The sequence below is a fragment of the Camponotus vicinus genome, unplaced genomic scaffold (assembly GCF_025532165.1).
Source record: "Camponotus vicinus isolate PSW18456_S1 unplaced genomic scaffold, iyCamVici1.0 SCAF_8, whole genome shotgun sequence".
Lineage (NCBI taxonomy): Eukaryota > Metazoa > Arthropoda > Insecta > Hymenoptera > Formicidae > Camponotus > Camponotus vicinus.
Genome location: NW_028141980.1, coordinates 18291093 through 18312042, shown reverse-complemented (window position 1 = coordinate 18312042; position 20950 = coordinate 18291093). Strand labels below are relative to the sequence as shown.

General features: G+C 29.2%; 1 protein-coding gene across 2 annotated transcripts in view; it reads right to left on the bottom strand.

The window, feature by feature from the left end:
• Positions 1 to 20219, bottom strand: part of Lmpt (four and a half LIM domains protein limpet) — a 119553-nt gene extending 99334 nt beyond the window's left edge. The window contains exons 1-2 of one of the 2 annotated variants that reach the window (XM_083105805.1): positions 19772 to 20219; positions 17075 to 17287 (exon numbers count right to left, since the gene is read on the bottom strand). In XM_083105805.1, coding sequence (XP_082961931.1) covers positions 17075 to 17119 — 45 coding nt within the window. In that variant the 5' untranslated portion in view covers positions 17120 to 17287; positions 19772 to 20219. Of the gene's footprint in view, positions 1 to 17074; positions 17288 to 19301; positions 19369 to 19771 lie in introns of those variants that run through there. The other variant, XM_083105804.1, reaches the window with a different exon arrangement.
• Between the last annotated feature and the right edge of the window lie 731 nt (positions 20220 to 20950).

Here is a 20950-nt window from a genome sequence, read left to right as displayed (position 1 = left end):
CCCTTCTCTTTTCTCTTTAGCAAAGATTTGGAAAGAATTTAAGTTTTATATATACATTTATAATTATTCAAATTAAGATCTATCCAATGAGATATGTATCATTATTTTAAGACATTGTTATGATTAATTTCATTATGTATATTGCAAAATTATGAAAAATTATTATTTGTTTTTAATTAATTTTTAATTTATTGATGCAATCTAATTTTTATATGTACCAATTTTTGTATACTTTAAAACATCGTGCCATATTACTTGACATCTTCGTTTGCAACTTAGAAAAATAAAATTTATTTTATTTTTCTTTTTATTATTTAATTTAATTACCATTACATTAATTTTATTTTTTTTAAGATAACGTAATTTAACTCTAAAGTTGGTAAATTGATTAAATATCAACTAAATATTATAATTTTAATATACAAACGAGATTCGCGAGGACCTCTGATCCTCCGACACTGGCATTCTCGAACGATTGTGTCATGCGTACCGATAGGCTCTCGCATTTCGGTCCACCCTGTATGCACTGTCAGATCGCAGTCGCACGCTGCTCGTTACGTGTCAGAATGCGTCCGAAACGATCATGTTAAATTCGCGGCACGTGATATACGCGATCCAATGAAGGCCAAACAATCGCGCAAAGAGACTATATGTTAGCGCGATATCGTTGTCGAGCTGTGTTTCGTTGCGAATCGTGTCATTTGATATTTATACATGTAAAGATGCGAAAATTTAATACGTTTTTCAGTCAGGCACGCAAATATAATTCCAAAACTATAATAATTTCTTTTAAAGTTTAAAATGCATACACAATAGCGTATTAATTATTTTTTTTAATTTTTTGCAGGAACATAAATGAAAAGTATAAAAATATATTTTTTTTATTTTACACGATATGCTTATGTCTCAAATAATCATTTTTCATCGAAACTTTTAAAAATTTTACGATTATTCCTGAGAGAGAACGAAACTATTTTTTTTTCTAAAATATTTGAAATAAATAAATTGAGCTTTTGATCAAGAGGCATTTTGATTTTTCATGAGTTTTTGGAAATTATCATGTAGATTGACGAAAATGTTTTGTATCGATCCGCGGATACGCATAAATATTGTGCGTGCGTTCAGTCGACCAATGTTCTCGATCGGAATGTCGTGCCACTTGATCGCTATATTTAGATCCGCGAGTTTTAATTAAGTACGCGACAACTTATGTATATGAAGTGACGACACAAGGGGGGTCGAGAGACGATCGATATTCTCGATAGCTGATAATTTTGATAATTATGCGGGATATCGAATCTTATATTGAAGATTGAACAAGATTTCACAATTATGCAGTACAAGTTGAATTATTAAATACAAACAAATTCGCATAGAGGACGATCTATTTAACTAGAAAAATTATTAATTATATAATTAATAGAATAGCAAAATATTGATAGTAATCATATTATTGTATTTCAGTGAAAATTTGTTTTTTCACATAAAAATTGAATTAATATATCCGTTTTTACATATTACTTTTACATTACATTATTTTGATTAATACAACATTAATTAAAGCTTTATAAAGATTTATTTTAAAATATATATGCCTGTGTATGTATTAATGTAGTATATATTAATGTAGTTAATTAGTACTGCGATTATCATGATATATTACACAGATTACATGGAACGCACAGTGTAAAATTTTAAAAGGAAGATCTCACTTATTAGAATTTAGCATTTTGCTCGAGATCGACTCTCGTTTCCCATGATGTTATTATGCATGCAATTCCACAAATTTCATGAGATTACGATTTCCCGTAATTTACTATTCCAAGTAAAGTTAGTTACCGAACCAATATGATGAATATTCTCTTAAATTATAAAACTTTCTTCATTTGTAAGAAAACTTTTTAAATATGAAAATAAATTCAATATTATACTTCCGAAATATTATTAGCTATGAAATATAATATAGAAATCGCGCAAGTTGCGTAAAAATGAGATATCAAACATGCAGATTTCAACATATAATTAATCGGTCTTCATAGATTTATCGCGACAACAACGCGCAAGAGGATTAACTTTTAAGCTACGATACTTGACGAGAAATATATTCAAGGACGGAAAGAACGCACGGCCATTCGAGAGAGCATAAACGGAGTCATAATTCGTAAATTATGCAATAACAGCTAACGTGCTTGCTTACGGAGCAATTGACCTTTATTATGTTAAATGACATGACCCTAACACAATTTAAAATGACGCGGTCATGTTTGTCATAAAATAATTCAATAATGCGTTTCTTTATGATTTACGAAATCAAATGGCGCAGCAATTGTGTTCCAATACACTACGTTGTTTTATTTCATGTGTTATTATCACAAAGATTAAATTATTTTGTTCTCATCAATTTTTCTTACTTACTTAATTCAAACATTTTAGAAAAAATTATTTTAAACAGAAATCTAATACATTATTAATCATATCTCTAAAATTTTTGTGTGAAATGAGTATTATACTGAATCGATTTTTAAAAATGTTTATTTTTTTTATAACATCTATATAATTTCAACAAGTTATCGTAAAAGCGAAAAATAATCCTTTAAATATACAGGGTGAGTCAAAAGTATGTTTTAAAAATTTGTGAGCGTGTTCCTGGATAAAAAGGAAGAACAAATGTTCATATGAACATATGGTCGCAAATGCTTTGTTGTCGAGATAAAAAACAAAAAAAAAACAAAAAAAACAAACAACAATAACAAAATTGTAAACGTTCAAATAAAGCATTATTTGATACTGCTGATTTATGTCCATTATCTCGACAACAAAGCATTTGCGACCATATGTTCATATGAACATTTGTTCTTCCTTTTTATCCAGGAACACGCTCACAAATTTTTAAAACATACTTTTGACTCACCCTGTATAATAAAAATATATAATATATTTAATAATTTTTTCTTTTTTAAAAACATTTTATCAATTTTCAAAAGCATAAAACAGATGCAATGTTTCTTTGTTACGTAATACCAGAAAAAAATTGCATCGACAAAGATACTTTGTAGTATAAAAGTATGATTTTGACTTACCACATAGGCGCGCACAATGCAAGCTAACTGTTAATTAATTACTCTTTTTGACTATCTCTTTGTAGATAACGCAGACCTACCTGTAACATAAGTAAAGAAAAAAAATTTAATTCAATGTCGGTACACAATTCGTTTGTAAAATATCCATTAATATAATCAACAAATGTAATATATATAATATAGTAAACAAATAATATTAATCCACAAATTATCTGCTTATATAGTAAATGCAAAAACAGTCTTTGGAACAAGAAATACGAACAGTTTAAAATTCATAACGGCACTCTCTGTTAACAGAAATATTTCTTATTTTAATTAAAAGTATCTAACAATATATGTAATCTAATTACATAGTATCTAATTATATAGTTCAACAGTAATTTTATTCGTTCCTTTATAATAATTATATTTATAATAACATTAATATACTTTGAATTTCAAAAATTTTAATCACAACCTTGAAATTATTGTTTGCTTTGAAAGCAAATTACTACTTTGTGTTACATGAGAAAGAGGGTATAAATATCCATGATGAATTCGCGAGAATTTCACGCTGCTTGATCAAGCCGAATTAAGCGTAGCGCATTCTCCCATGTCTCAAAACGACACACAGGAAGATAGATAATCACTCGTTACCATAGCGGCAGTTTCCGGCAAACATTGGAGCTGTAATTAAACGCGATATGCGAGTAATGTACGAAGCGTGCTAAGTTAATTTAAACGCGAGACTGTATCGTGTTCTTTTGATTGCTAAGAAAAACTAGCTATATGAGTTGTATATGTATCGTCATAACAGATAATCAAATCGTGCCTGAAATATTGTATATTCTATACTGCCAAAGAGCTTTTAAAATAACTTTTATCGACATTTTTATGTGCACTTTTAATTTTTTTAAAGAAATAAGAGCAACTAAATATTATCGTCAGAAAGTTAAGAATTAAAACTACACAGAAAAAAAGGACATTCTTGTTTTGAAAATATATTTAGTTTTAACATGGAAATCTTGAAATGAGATTATATTGCGTTAATTAAAGAAAAATATAATTGCTTGAATAGTTGCTTACTTGATGAAGCCATTTTATATAGTTCAATCGAGAAAAATATATTCTTATGATTTAAGATTTAATTTTCTTGAATGGAAAAGAAACAATGTTAGATAGAAAATAACATTTTTAAATCAAAGATTATAATTTTCTTAAAGTAGAATTAAATAATTATATATTCTTGAGGTAACAATTACAATATTAAAATAAGACTATAATATTGTTGAAATTTAAAATTATTAAATTCTTCTAAGAAGATTATAAATTGTTGCGTATATACGAAATAATGAACGCGTTAGTTTAAGTATATAAGTTTTGATTTGACACTTATTTTTTTCTGTCTAAGAGCAGGAAAATCTGCAATTTTCGAGAAGAAATTTTTTTCTTATTTTACAAGGAATATATCGTATGTATTTTGCCATACGATTTGTTGATTAAGAAACACAATAGCTGATAAATTCATGAACCGTCAATCTTTATTACGCTGCGACTGCGAGTGTAAAACATGTTGTTTGGAGTGTCACGTGAATAGCAGCAGATAGGAAGACAAATTCCTCTCTTGCTTCACTGTTCAGCTGAAACAATGTGCGCGTAGGTTAAACTTATCAAGCTATCTTGGCAATGCTGAGAAAGAGGATCTTCCTCCATAGCGATTGTTCGTGGGACGCGTGCTCCAAGATTTTCAATTTCAAAATCTGTCGCTAAACGCGAATCACATCATGTTATGCTATTCATTTACAACACTTTGCTATTCCCACCTATATTATTTCAAATGAAAATTTACACGTATATGTATATTTAGAATTTTATTTTTTTGTTTAGTCTTCAAAATTAATTTTTAATTAATTTAATTTTTAATTAATTTTTCTAAATTTTTCATTTTTAGTTCTTAACTTTTAACTCTGAAAACATCACATAATTTTTCTTCTTGTTTATTAAATATCACATTTATTAAACAGCGATCTTTAAGATGTTTTCGGCGGTTACTCCTAATTTCTACCCCTGACTTTAGTAAAGAAACCTGATCTTCTCCGAGACAATTTCTATACGAAACCACGTCTGCTTTCAGGGCCACAAATAAAATGAAGAGGGATGGGAAGGAAAGGAAAGGAATAGATCACGAAGGGTGCAGCCTAGATAAAAGCTGAAGGGTGCGGTTGATTATACCTATGTCCTATTACGAAGTATAGGCTTACAGCTTTATAGTTGGCACTCCATTTCGAAAGTTCAAACGTGTTCAATCTAATAGCTAATAAAATGCGCGAGCAAATTTAAAATTCTTATTAGACTATCGCTTTTAATTTTATGAAATATCTCGCAGAAATATATTATCATAAATTCTTTATCATTAAGTTAAACTTGAATTTTCCATTAAAACAATTTTGGAGAGAATATTATTAGCTGCAACTTGCTGCTAATTGAATTGCATTTCGAAATCCCGAACTAATACAGTCTACTTAAAATTAATCAAATTTTTGGTTATGTATATATTTTATTAAGTTTAATTATTTAATTATTTTCATACTTTAATTCATAGTAAATATAAAATAATACATCACTTCCAAATCATTTTCCTTTTTATAAACATAAAATATTTTATTTTATTTCACTTTTTAATTAAAATCAAATTCTTAAATGCTCACACAATCTGCAAGGTAGAATCAATTTGACATGCTTAATATGTCATAAAAGAGAAGCTTGCTCGTGATAATTCCGCGTGAAGATACGTGACTTTTTCATATTTTCTACTTAGCTTACTGTTAGCTGTGTTTGAGGAATGTTCACGGTTGTTTGCTTCATTCAGATATTCGTTATAAGTGTTGTTACAATTTCGAGATGACCACAGTCTTTCGTGCGGAAAGACTCGCGTTTCTTTTTTCACTGAGAAATTTGCTTGCTTATTGTACATAACAATTTGCGATAAGCTATCGATTTTTGCACCGCTTTTCGACTCGGACCAAACAAAAGTCTAATATGTAATACAATTATTGAATAAAAAAATGATTTGATATTTATTAAAAATTGATTTATAATTGTTATAATTGTGAAATATATTGTGTATGTAATTGTTAAATGTGCAATATATTGTGGAATATAAGTTATATAAAATCTTATATGAATATCTACAAAATATAAAAAATAAAATAAATATAATATTTATATAAGAAACTAATCATTTTCCTTATATTCCTTAATATTATTTTCATTTATTAATGACTGTTTGATTATTAACATAGTAAGTGATATAAACATATTATTTCCTTTTTCATATCAAATGCGAAATCTATATCTAAAAGCGCGAAACTTAAATGTACATTTTTTATATCAATTGCAAACTCTGTCATTTGAAGCGTCGACATTTAGATTACTCCGTATCGATTTTGCCGTTTTCTATATATTATCTATAGTACGATTAGCTGCGTTTAACGAATATCAATGAATCGAAACAATAATATTATTTTTTTATCAATTAATTAATAATTATAATTAATAATAAATATTTTGATGAATTATAACTTGCAATCTTGTTAAGATTACTATTGACATAGTAGTTTATGATATGATTTACACAGAACGATTTAATCTACGTGTATTGAAATATAAATATATTGTTTTAAAAATTAATAATGTTATTATCTTTATCTTTACAATAATGGACTTTGCCTTTTAGAATATTAAGTCGAGCATGAATAGCAAAATATTAAATATTAAACATTAAAAGCAATAATTTATTAAATAATCTGTTATACCGAATATGCAGTTCATTATTGATATAATAAAAAATAAAATCTATTGCATGTCAAATAATATATACATAACCCGACTCACTTTGTATGCCAAAATCAATAAAATGGCGATTCAGTTTCTTTCAATTTTATAGAATGCAAAATCTTTACAAAATTTTATGATATAGTCTCTCGTTATAAATTTATACATATACAATAAAATCAATGATATCAGAACAATTATGATGCCAATGATAGAACTTTAGTATACGCTAAAATTATTTTCTTAAAAATACAAGAAATGATGTAGAAATTAAAAATGATTATCTCAAATAATACTGAAATATTTTATTTATATCTATAGAAAATTATTATTTATAAATATTTTATTAATTATTTTCAATATTTTTTTAAAAGTAAGATTTAAAATATTTTATACGCATCATATATTACATAATAATATAAAGTGCGTCATTATTATTATAAAATTATGAGCAATTAATTTTAACAACAAATAATAAATAAAATTATAAACCACCTGCTCACCCATGGTTGTTTCGTTGTTATCTGATGCCTTCTTCGTTGTCGGGCCTCTTTCTCTTCTCTTGTTTATCCTTTACTGTTTCGTGACACTCACACAATTTACAAAAACGTTAATTACGATCGCGCGCACACTAATCATCAGAACGCGACAATTGCGCGATATTTTATGTAATACGTTAATCACACAACACGCATTTTATGATATCGTCGATCGGAAAACGCAAAAATCATGATTACTCGAAATTGCGATTTGAGATTAGCAATTGTAATTATTAATTCGACGCATTCCAATAATATTTGAACGGATTCATTTTATGAAGGAGAAATTTAGAAATGACGTCAAAAATTTTGTCATGATGATACTTCGCAATACATACGAGTTAAAGTATGATTATAGCGAAAATTGATTAACCTAACGATTAATATTGTTAATTGTAATAATTGATATCATATTTAATATCTCTCAATATTTTGTGCGATTTTATTTCGGGAGATTATGCGGAGAGGACACACGGAACATCTTGTGATGCTTCCTACTCGCTTGAGTCTCTCCATTCAACTGACAATAACATTACCGCACGATAATAACACTACCGCAATGACAACAATAGCACGTCATTGACCTTCGGCAGTCTTACAATTAATGTTATTATTAAAAGCCGCAGCGAAATTCTAAAATAGTATATTTATACGTATATTTGTCATATCATCTTTTGAATTGCGATCATTCTTTATAATTATTACAGTTAACGATTATATGAACTCTCATTAATTGATTTTCATGATTACCGCGTTTTAACTGGCCATTAATTCTTATAATATCGCGCAATATATCAGAGTAAAATTATCATTTTCAAATTTCTCAGTCTTTAATAAAACATCGTTTTATCATTAACAAAATGTGAATTGACTCAAACATTATTGCAATATAATAAATTAATTTATGTCTCGTTATTGATATTATATTTTAATATTTATCAGTCGTGTACTATAAATTCTCTCGATGCTTGTAATGGGGGTTAAAATATTTATAATTTATTCAATCGAAATCAATTGCGCAAGTTGGTAAAGTTAATAAATGGTGTATTTTTAGATATTTATTGTTAATAATGTGTATTTTGTATTAAATATTTATTTTACACTCTGCAATGTTCTGCATTTATTTGTCTTTAAAAATTAAATCAATTTTTTTAAACTAATTAAATTTAATTTGTATTCTATTCAATTGTATTATAAAATAAAAGATAATAAAATTGCTTTAAAATGCATGCGTATACTATTTGTTAGAAACAGAAATAGCACTGTGTGTGAACTTGGCCACGCGATTTTTCAGAGCCGAGAGAATCATAACTTCGTACCGTGAGTTTCGCGTTCTTCAATCGCAAAATAAAGAGCGTGTTGTATGCGATTAACGTTGGAAGTACTACATATTTAAAGTGCTGCGCGAGTATCGTATTCTATTTGGGATCATAATTAACCGACTTTTCACGAATAAATGCTACGAAGAAGTAGCAAAGGATAAACAAGTCAGAGACTTACAGAAATGCAATGGCGATGCTATCGTGTGGAATAAGCAATTTATAATTTTGTTCATTCATTATTCGTTATTAAAATTACATTGATCGCTTATTCTCACGGTCACAGTGACTTTATATTATTGCATATAGATGATGCATATAAAATATTCTCGATATATTTTTAAAAAACATTTAAAATATTCAATAAAATGTTTATGATTAATAACTTTATAAATACTATAATATATAACATATATAATATTATAATATTATGTATATATAAACATTGTTTAAAAATTATAATTTTTTAGATTATCTACATAAAAATTAAATTTCTAATTTAAAGCAACAAATTAGCATCTATGGCGTACATTTGAATTTGACTTTTTGTTGCAATAAAATTAACAAAATTGCAAACTTTCATGAAAAAACTAAATTTTGCAATAATCAGAATAATCACGTCATTACTGTTTAATTATGGAGCATGACTCATATCATTTGCGCACTTTGCTCTGTTTGCACTGTCTACGCAAATTACGAGTTACGTTTTTTGCTCATTGTGTGATTACATCTCAATATAATCGAAGGTCTCTATGTATATATATTATTATTAAATTGCTGGATACAAAAGAAACTGATAAATTTGTTTCTGCAAATGATATGAAAAGTCGAAAAAAATATCTGAATTTTCATTAAACATTTTACTTCATTTAATTAACAAAGTATAATATAATAAAGGTGCATAATGAAGACGCATATATTTTGACATATTAAGTTTTAAAGAGATATCATGAATATTAATTAAATAAAGTTATAAAATAATTATCGATTTTAGCAGAGTGATTTTCGAAGTTAAAATTACGTTCAAAATAAACAGTTCCAGATATTTTCGTACTTAGGAAACATCTTTTTAAATGTGAATATATAATGTATGTATAAATGAATCTTTCTAAATGTACAAATAAAATGTTTGGCTACTTATTATAATCTATAATCAAACAAATTATAATCTATAATCAAACTTTAGTATTATGGTGTTACAATACATTAAAAACATGAGGTTTTCCAATATAATATATCATTTCTTTGCTATATTTATCTTATTTTGATCATAAAATTCATAATCAAGATCGAACCACGAGACTACCTCAATTACAATATCATCTTAGCATTAGGTAGGCATCCTTCGGGAGTTTCACATAAGTCCCAAAGGATTATAAACTGCCGGCAGTCACGCGATCACGAGTGACCGCGTTTCGCGCGATATAACTCTACTGTTATTCTCGCAAAATAACTTTGCGTATTGAGAGCACGAAAGATTTGAAAAAGTCAAAATTTGATATGCGATATATAAAAGCGAAAAATGATTTAAACGAATTTAAATAATTCGGAATTCTATATAAAGTCAGGCGTGGCCTTCGCGCAAGGATAAATCTCGTTAGGTGGAACTGTCACTCCCTGTTTCCTGCTTATAGCGTTACGTATCGCGCGAATTCGCTTTAGGCATCGATCGTGATCTATTCGAATGAGAAAATAGTGCCACGAAATGACGCAGCGCACAAGAATCATGATATACACTTTGTAGAAAAACATGTTAATTTATGATCCCAATGCTAACATAAAATTTGATATTGTGTATCGTTGTATGTATCGTTGCTAGCAATTTCGAAATCCCTACTCGATTACGATAAAAAAAACTTTAGAAAAATAGCGAATTTTCCTATTTGCTTACAATGCTCTGTGAGTAATATGCATAGATATAGCCACGCGATAAAAAATATTTCATACCGTTTAAGATGTATGATTATTCTCGGCATTTGTGCGGTAAATGATGCGTAAAATAAATGACGCAAAAAATAAAACGCCCGCGAAACCGCAAAAGCGCTATTGATAAGTGACGTTTAATCGTTCAGCCGTTATTTATGAAAAACTAGTTTCCCAGTAGATGACGTTTTTTCTTGCGTAAGAAAATAATTATCCATTCTTGTATTTCCGTAGAGTAAAAAAAAGTGTAAGAAATAGCTACTTCACATTCATAACTTTTTATATAAGAAATTCCGGGCTACCGTAATATAATGTGTAATATGTGTAATATGCGTATGTAGAAAACACTTATAATCTCATACTTCAATATTCAATATGAAAATGAATATTTTATGTAGCACTCGAGTTCAAAACAATGCAAAAATGTATAGCATGACGTGCTAATTATCCCCATTATTCCCCCTTAACGATTATTATTAGGTCGCCGCCCAAGTTTGTCTCACGATTCGCGATACGTCATCATTGGCGACCGAGTGCACTCGATTTCTTTTCCAGATGCATCACGAAATGCAGTATAATAGCCTCGATCGGCTATTACATAGATTAGCACGCAGTAGAAAATGATGCGATGATATGAGGCGTTTATTGTATTTAACATCTGTGTTTGAATAATATATTTGAAAAATATATATTAAATTAATAAATATTAACTTATATTTTTAAAATATTAAAAGTAGAGCAGAGACGAAGATATACATTTTTCTTCGTTTCATAAAAATTAAGTAGGATAAAATATTAGTAAAAAAAATTCAGATAATTAACATCAAAATGTGAAAAAATGCAAATGTAAATAAATTTGTAACTTTTTCTTTAATTAAATTATATAAATTATATTAAAATTTATATTAAATTTATTTTTAAAATATTAACGCGATATTTTTTTATAATATATTACATATTGTATATTGTTTAGTGTATTGTTTATATATGTATAAAATATATACAAACGAATCTTATTGCTAAAATAAAAAAATAGTAACTCTCATATCGTCTTTTCTTCAAAATAACAAAATATGAAAAAAATGTGCTGTATATATGTTGTGAAATATATGCGTCACTGTATAATAAGTTAGAATAAATAAATTGTTCTAATTGTAGCGATATGTGTATTGCATCGATGATTTGCGATATTTTATGCTGTATCATAAATCATATAATTGTCAAGCGAAATTACAGCAATCATAGTGCTCGCAAGAAGATTAATGAAAAATCCAAATCAAAAGAGACATTTTTCATAAGTAAATTCAACATAAGACTCAACACAAAAAACTTAAAAAATCGACAGTTTAATTTATTTAACATCTCCTATTTCAAAGCTTATAATAAACGATAATGTTTTCGTAATAAATGATAATGTTAATTGTCGTTAGCTAAAAAAGTGATTAGATTCTTAAAAATAAAACTTTCTTTTTCCTTTTTGTTGTTGTCCTATTGATATAATCAACTTGTCAAAATAAGCGCCGGTCTTACTTAGAAAGATAATCAAATTCATATTTTCATTGAATAAATAGATAAAATATTAAATATTGAATAAAATATTAGAAATTACAAATTCTAAGCACTTAAGATACAATTAAGAGGCAACTATCTTTTCCATTTTCGTTTCTGTTATACGATTTAATTGCAAACGAACTTTATGATCTTACATTGTATCAATTAATACGATCCTGGATTATGTCATTCATCAAATATCGAAAGGAGTGACAGATTTTACGATCCGGGTGATTGACGATTGCGGCACGCTCATTTTTCGACATATGCGTCGTCGTGAAAGTTCAATATGGTAATACAAAAATAAAAGAAAATCGCCAACGATTTTAAAAAAGGAACCTGTACGCGAATGAGTTCTCTGAGTTGCTTTCACTTGGAGCTTTGAAAGACGAACGACTTTTCACGCATATCAAATTAATTAATCGAGTTTTAATAACATAAGATTGCGAAAATAGCTGTTTAAAAATATAATTATTCTATTAATTAATTGATGATGTTTTTATTCCTTTAAAAATGTTATCAACGTCGTATAAAGAGAGAGAAATCTTTGCGAACATGCTAGAAAATATCGATAATTATATAGTTAAATGCATATCCTTAAAGCTAAGTTTAGAAATTAACGGAGGATTAAAAATAGAAATTAGTGCATGCGATTATATTTCCAAAACTATTAATTATATATCAAAACAGTTTAATGATGTGAGCATCATACATGATGTGCTTATTTCAAAGTATTAAGTAACTATTGATATATAAGATACTTTTTACTACTGAAAACAATCATATATAAAAAAATATATATTCATAATTATGGCATCAACTTAAGAAAACTGTGGAACAGAAGGTTTGAGTATTACGATACGAAGTTAATTAAAACTAATTTGACATGATGGAATTTCGAGAGAAGAACGATGGAGAACGATTACGAAATAGGAATTCGTTAAAGCTATCGCGTATTTGTTACCAATTAATTACGATCGATAACCTTGACGTGCCAAGAAACACCTTTTGGAAATACCAATAGCAATGGGTACACGAAATTTTAATAAAATACAAATTTGCAAAAATTTATAGATAAAATTTAATAAGAATGTAAATATAGAAAAATATGTTTGGAATTACATAGAGAAGTTAGGTAAAAAAAAAGAGCTTAATTAAATTTGAATTTTCCTATACTTTCATTAAATTTTTCTTTTATAGAAAGAAAAATAATATGCGCTACATATAATCAATATATCAATATGTAATTAATCACGACAGTTTTTATCGAATTATTCGCATCGCAGATAACACAGAAACATCTCGATCGAATGTAACGAGACATCGAAAAATCGCGTGAGGAATGCTAATGAATTGTATAAATCGACATGCTCTCTCAAAGGAAAAAAAGTCCCTTTCCAATTAGCACAATCCCATAACGGGGAAACTGGATACCCCCTTATAGGGGTAGAGTAGGCATATACGATCGACACGTAGAACTGGGTTGGCCCGACGATGTCGCTCATGCGGTCGTCGCCATCTCTCTAAAGAAGGCCAAAAAATGCCGAGGACAATAAACCTGTCTTGTTTAGTCCCGCTCGTACATCAGGCATAAAATTCGAAGAGCGAAACGCACGTTCTGCAATCGATTAAAGTACGTTTTAGACATAAAATTTTAATACAATAAATTATATATTTAATTATACAATAAAAAATAATCTATAGACACATTATTTTTTATTATATGTATATGTATTAAAATTTTGATATCTTTATCAAAGAATATTATTCTTAATTGATCAAAATACTCGATGGCTATTATGTAATAAATATGTACATATTATCACGCTCTTATTCTATTCACTATTTCCACAAAACATAGAAATTAACATACAAAAAATTCTAGATTAATTATTATGATAAAACGATCAATCTGTCACGGCAATTTAACGTGAGAAGAAATAGTAAAAGCTTAAAAAAGATAATTAGACGTGTTTCAAAAAAATTAACATAATCCCTTTCCGTGAGAATATATTTTGTGTTGCTATCCGGTTGAAATTGGTGACGAGAGTACATCTATATAAAATATTAAAACTTGATTCTACATTTTTGTGTCTAACACAATTTCATGAATAATAATATAAGAAAATTATTTTTTTTAAATTGTTTACAAAAATATGTAAGAGACTTTTATTATTATTATTCCTAATTTAACAGAAATGAATCATGTCAGAATCCAATCAACAACATGGCAATTCTGAACGAACCTTTATTTCTCGCTATAGATATCGTGTTACATGTGCTTATAGTACACCGATCTCGGCGCGCGTTAAGATTACACTTAATTACACATTATGTTCGATCTACACGCACAAGCAATTTACCGAATGGTAACACTCTTCACTGCTAACCACTTTGAGGGAGAGAAAAGAAGGAAAGAAGGAAAGTGGGTGAACTCGACTTGATTTTATGGCAAGAACCTATTCGTTCCACCTGTCTCAGAGAGATTTTTCTTTCCTGTCTTTTTCTGAAATATCAACATCTCGCATTGGGTCCAAAGTTAAAGTTATACAGTACTTTTGCAAGCAATAAATTATTTTCAAGAATCATATTAAAATATAACATAATAAAATAAATAAATATATATATGTATATGTATTTTTCTCTTTTTCTTTATCATTTAGTTATCTCACTATAATTTATTTTCCTTTTTTTTTATCTTCCAATTTGAAGTTACTTTCTCATCTTATTTATGAAAAATATGATAAAGTTTAGCTCGTGTAGGTAATAATTATCTTTTTAATTATAATATAAAAATATATTACTTCGAAAAATATATTATTAAACATATATTACGTTGAAAGAGATATTTATAAAATTGAATTTGTTAAAAATATTCACGTCATTTGTAAAAATAAATAAGTAAAATGCGTATACATATAATAAAGATACTCGACAGTAACGATATGATAATGATATTTTAGCAAACACAAGCGATTCAAAACCTCGTAAAGACATCGTCCCCAATGAAAATGAGGTTCCGTTTGCTGTACTACACACGAAGTTATACATGGCATGCGAGGTCGCGGATATAATCTAAGCGCGATCGATATTCCGGTGGAAAAGAGCGTCGTGCCATTTTGCTGAATGAGTCAACCGAAATCAGAAATTCTTGCATAATTATACTGTTTCCTAAGTTTATGATATAAACATGATATAATCTCGTGCGAGCAAAATTTCGAAAATTTATGGATATTTACGTGAAAAAATATAGAGAAAAATATGAAAAATTCACGAATACATGCATGTAAAAAACATCATATTATTAAGAATGTTAAAGAAATGTAGTCTACAAAGTTATTTATCAAATAAAAAATATATATCAAATAAAAAAAATAAAAAGCAAGCTATGTATAAGTCCAGATATAGATTTAAAAATAGTAATGTATATGTACATATAAAGCTTATATAAAATTTATCAAATATATTTCAGTTATAAAGAATTGAAATACACAATTATAATAAAAAATTTTATAATTTACTGCTATCAAAAAGAAAATTGCTTTAAAATCTCTTTACCAAATATATTATTTTTTGTATTTTTCTCAATATGAAGACAAAATTCGAAAAATTATTTGCTTATATAAGATATATAAAATGTAAGGAAATTTACATCTATGTTGCAATAACACGCAATTATTAGAAAGATATTAATAACTTAATTACATGAAAAAATACCTATGAAAGGGATGCAATGGAACATTTGATATTTAATAATCATTGGCAATCGTATTGACAATCGAATATTTATAGGATAGTATGAAACAATCAAGGACATTGCAGGTACTAGGTTACGCAGGCCACGGTCATCGTGACTATATGACACGATGTATCTTGTATAAACTCAAATCGCATTGATTCGATCCATTAGACACAAGTCTTCAGAGAACATAATGTCATGGAAAAATACACTTGGAATTGTGCGATTAAATATATAGTACCGATAGTTTTTTCTAAGTGTTTTAATACAGATTTTACCTTTAGTTTGTTCGAATCTACAGGGTGTTCGGAAATTCAATCGACAAATTTTCAAAGATTGTCGGGGGCACCATAAGAATCATTTTTTGCAAATGAACCTGGGGTCGGAAACGTGTCATTACATCGCTACGGAGTGTTCGAAAGAGTCGGGACCTCGAAATATCACAAAAAATAGAAGTTTTACAAAAAATTGTTTCAAACAAAAGTTGTAGGGTATAAAAAGGTCTATTTACTGGCGCCATGTGTTTGACCTTGGATGGCGTCGCCAAGGTCTCGAGAAGGGCTACAAGAATATGCAATAAAAAGTGGAAGGTTCCATTTCAAAAATTCAAAGTCGCCTTGTAATAAGCCGTTTATTTTTATTCAGAGTAATTTCTATTTCATAAACGTATTAAATTCATTAAATTACAATTTATACAAAAAATGATGTGAATTTAAGTAATTTAGAGAATACTGAAATAAATGCGCAGTACATAGCTAAATATACAATTGCGTGCAAACAAAAAGCATGTCTCGATCAATAAAACTGTATGCTAAAGCATAGAGTCAACGAATTAATAAATTGCAAAAGATAGTGAAAATTTTTTAATGAAATGTTATTTATACTAGTTGATATATTTATAGCAAAAAATTCATTACACAAGTTGTAAAAATAAAATATTCTGAAATGATTTTATTAAAAAAATAAACTTGAAAACTATATAAAACGAAACAAATGTATTTTAAACACTTGATTATTTGGTTTTAAAAGGTCAATGGCATACGCGTAGAGTAAGATTTCGTAGATTTCACAAGAGGCAGTAAGAGTAAAGTAAAGTAAAATACAGCTTACCTTGACGTCGAAGGCTTCAATATGAGTCCGTGGCACACCGTTCATTTTCCAATAGATTAATGCTTCTGACTTTCGATCAGTTCTCAGTTTTTCACGTCCTATTCACAAGCACGTCGTTGTAAAAGGTCCACTCTTATGGGCCAAATCGACAGCACGAGAATATAACACTTAATGTTACTTTTTACTTCGCGACCGAGAGAGAGAATCTGTGTTCTGGATATTAATAAACTTCCTATTGATTCTTGTCACATGTGTCAAAATTCGAAAATTTATTTACGCGTAACTATTCGCGAGTTTTACGAACACTAATATAAAGTTGAGCAAAGTACTGATATTTGCATTAATATTCAAATTGTTACCATCGTGATTGGTAAAATTATAAAAGTAAAAATAGCTTGTTTCGAATGATAACAGGAACAATTTTGTTGAAAACAATTTACAGTTTATTCCGTCGTTTCTTACGAAAAAACACCGTGCGACATTTGGGCGAAGAATGCGCATTTCTATCTGCGAGACGCAAGATTTGAAACGCGACATCTCGAGGATGCACGCATGCGCATCGCAATGTTCACGAGCACGTGCTATCCGAGCACGCGCTCGTTTGTACTGATTTGAAAAAATTATTCTAGAAATTAAGTTAAAAAAGGCAGTAAAAACACATCTATGTATTATTATTAAAATAAATATTACTAATATACCATATGTAAATATTATGTTGCATATCTTTCAATTATAGAATATAAAAAAGATCTGATTACTTTAATTTATATATGGATAATTAAAATAATTAGATTATTTATTCTATACAATTGACGTATAACATTAATATTTAAATTTAATGTCTTTTTTAATATTTAAAATCTTATCATATAATTTCCTTCAAATACAAATTCATTTTAATGCTCAATACAAAGAAAAAAGAAATATTTAAAAAAAACTGATTATTCAAACAATGATTTTTGTATATATTTAATAGCGATATTTAAAATGATTTTTTTTCGTGCAACAATATATTATTATATTTTATTTTATTTCATCAAAATACGTCTTATTACGAGAATGAGAATTTATATCTATGTATCGTTGTACATCGTGCAACGTTATCTTAAATATATTAGCAATATTTATCTGTTATTCTTTTTGTACATCAACGTGTTCTAGTGAGAGACTTTAAATTATGAAATGCGGTTGTATGCGCAAAGATATACAGTTTTTATCTGTCCGCAAATTACGATGTGTCATCGTTTAGAGCGCAATTAAAGTTTTGAACATTAATGTTGTCAGTTTTGAATCTAAAAGGAAATATCTCTTTCTATTCATATATTTTCCCCTTATCAATCTATAATTAATATATAAATAAATTATTAACTTTTTCGATACGAGTTGACATCCTTGTTATTGTTATCGTAAATAGAAATAAACGCAATGAATAATATCAAAAATGAATATAACAAGAAAAAGAAAAATGAATAAACATTTCTAAAATAATGTTGTTAAAATTTCTTTTGTTTTTGGAACACGCACGAAATATTTCTTAAAGGCCGTTAAATATCATTGTTACGCACGTTCGTGTAAAAAACAGTAAAGATCTGAGAAGGTGTGCGAGATCGATCTTCTAGCAGGTACGAAAAAGTTAAGGATTCCGAAAGAAAAGATTCTCGACGTGTGCGTAAAAGATTTTCAGGGGAAGACGTTCTCTCAGATGCATCGGCTGCTCGAAAACTCGTCGATGTATCCGATGTCTGAGGGGGAGTACAGAACAGGTTTAAGAAGTTGGTTGCGGCTAACCGAATTCCAAATCCGCTCTTCTACGCCCGAGAAACGGAAACGGTGATTTAAAATCAATTCACCGCTTTTGCAATGTCACATATTTACGAACTGCAATTTCGATGAGAGTTCGGCTGTCGCGAGATGCCATGAATAAGAGAAAGACTGATATTGAATTCTGTGTTGATATAAACAGTAACGAATAGAAGATGATCGCTGATTGAAATATATATATACTATAATTCTTTATAAATTAAATATAACTTACTAATTAATATAATTGATATGTAATTTCGATATTTTGATACTATAAATACAAATTCGATGTTATAAAATAAGATAAGAAGATATATGAGTAGATAAGATATGGGAAAAATATATCTTATGCCAATATTTGCAGGTGACTATAGAGATTACTTTCATATCTCATAGATAGAAACATAAATCACTGAAATTGTACCGGTTTTAATTCCCAGTTTTTGACACGCATACGATCGTAACACGATTATCATGCGCAACGACCTGTAACTCTACGCAACAGCTGGGCACTATGAAAGTAATCGTATGAAATTATAAAAGAAACTGTCACCATGAAGAAAGTCTTTATTATGTAAATTAAACTTGTTGAGAAATATCTTTAAAATAGCTCCTTGTCGAAGCATGTTTCTTGCAAAAGCAACGATAAATTATAAAAATTATAAAATAATAAATTATAAAATAATAAATTATAAAATAATAAATTATAAAAATAAGAAAGAAAGAAAGAGAGAGTACTTGTGAAGGAATGATAAAAATAATCCGATAATTGAACTGAATCAGAAAGTGGCTCGTTTCTTGTCAGAATTAAAATCGCTTAATAAATGATTAACACGATTAATTGACGAGTTATTTTAGTTAGCAAAACACCTCTTCGCGATAGGATTCACTCACTTTCCCATGATATCAATTAAAAAACCGGTACAAAGAGGACAAATCAAATTTCCCTTTCGCCTCAAGTAGATCCTTTCTCACATTGTCGATCGAGATCGCGGATTCATGCTCGCCGTGCAGGATCCTTAACTTCAACTCTTAGAGATATTCACTCGCGGTATCCTGTCCCGATCGTGCAAATGGGAAAAAGGAGAACGGATTGGAAAGAGAAATGGATATCAGGGCGATTTCACCTCCTGCCGGAGGACGATCTGGGTGCACTCGCGGGCACGGCTGACATGTACGACGCCGTGGCACGTGGCACGTCGTCGCATGTCCTGGCTCTCTCTCTCTCTCTCTCTCTCTCTTTCTCTCCCTCTCTCTCTCTCTCTCTTCTCCTCGCCAGCAGGATCACCGCTCGCTCGCTCGTGCGGCGGCAGCGGGAACGCGTGCAGCAGCGGCCGGCGTTCGGGCGCTCCGCGTCGCGACTGCCGGCGTGCGCGGCGCAGCTAAAAAACCATACGATGACCTCATCCACGCCGGCTATGCTCTCCGCCTGCCCATGTCACTATGCTACTAGTCATCCTGAAAACGTCGCCCGTCTCCCGCAGATTGCCGCGCCGCGATACTGTTTATCTGCTTATATAGCGGTCTTTAATATTATCTCGTCGCTTAAACTTTAATTCTTTTTCAACCCCGTTTTTACGAGAAAAATTTCGATAGAGGAAAATAATGCAATAAATAACAATCTTCCTGAGAGAGAGAGAAAGAGAGAAAGAGACATTTTTCAGATATCAAATTAATGGAGGCCAAGACTATTTTTTATGAGTCTACTATTGATCTGAGAGTTATAGAAAATAATTCGATTAAGATTCTCTTTATTACAATGATTATATCAATAATATCTTATAGATGTGCGCGCGAAATCAGAAAGCGATTTTCCTTATTAAAACATTACGAAAAGCATAATTGATAGAGCTAATTAAAACATACCTCTGTTCGTATGATGTCGATATACTCGTTACATTATCGAGGTACATCGGTGAAATTGTAACTTGAGATACGAAGATACTTGAGATCTGCGAAGATGATCGGTCGGCTGCAGAGATACAGAAGCATCATCGGGATTGATGACACCTCGAAGTCGCGATACCCGGGTATGATGACAATTACATAATGTGCAACACGTTACGGGTATTT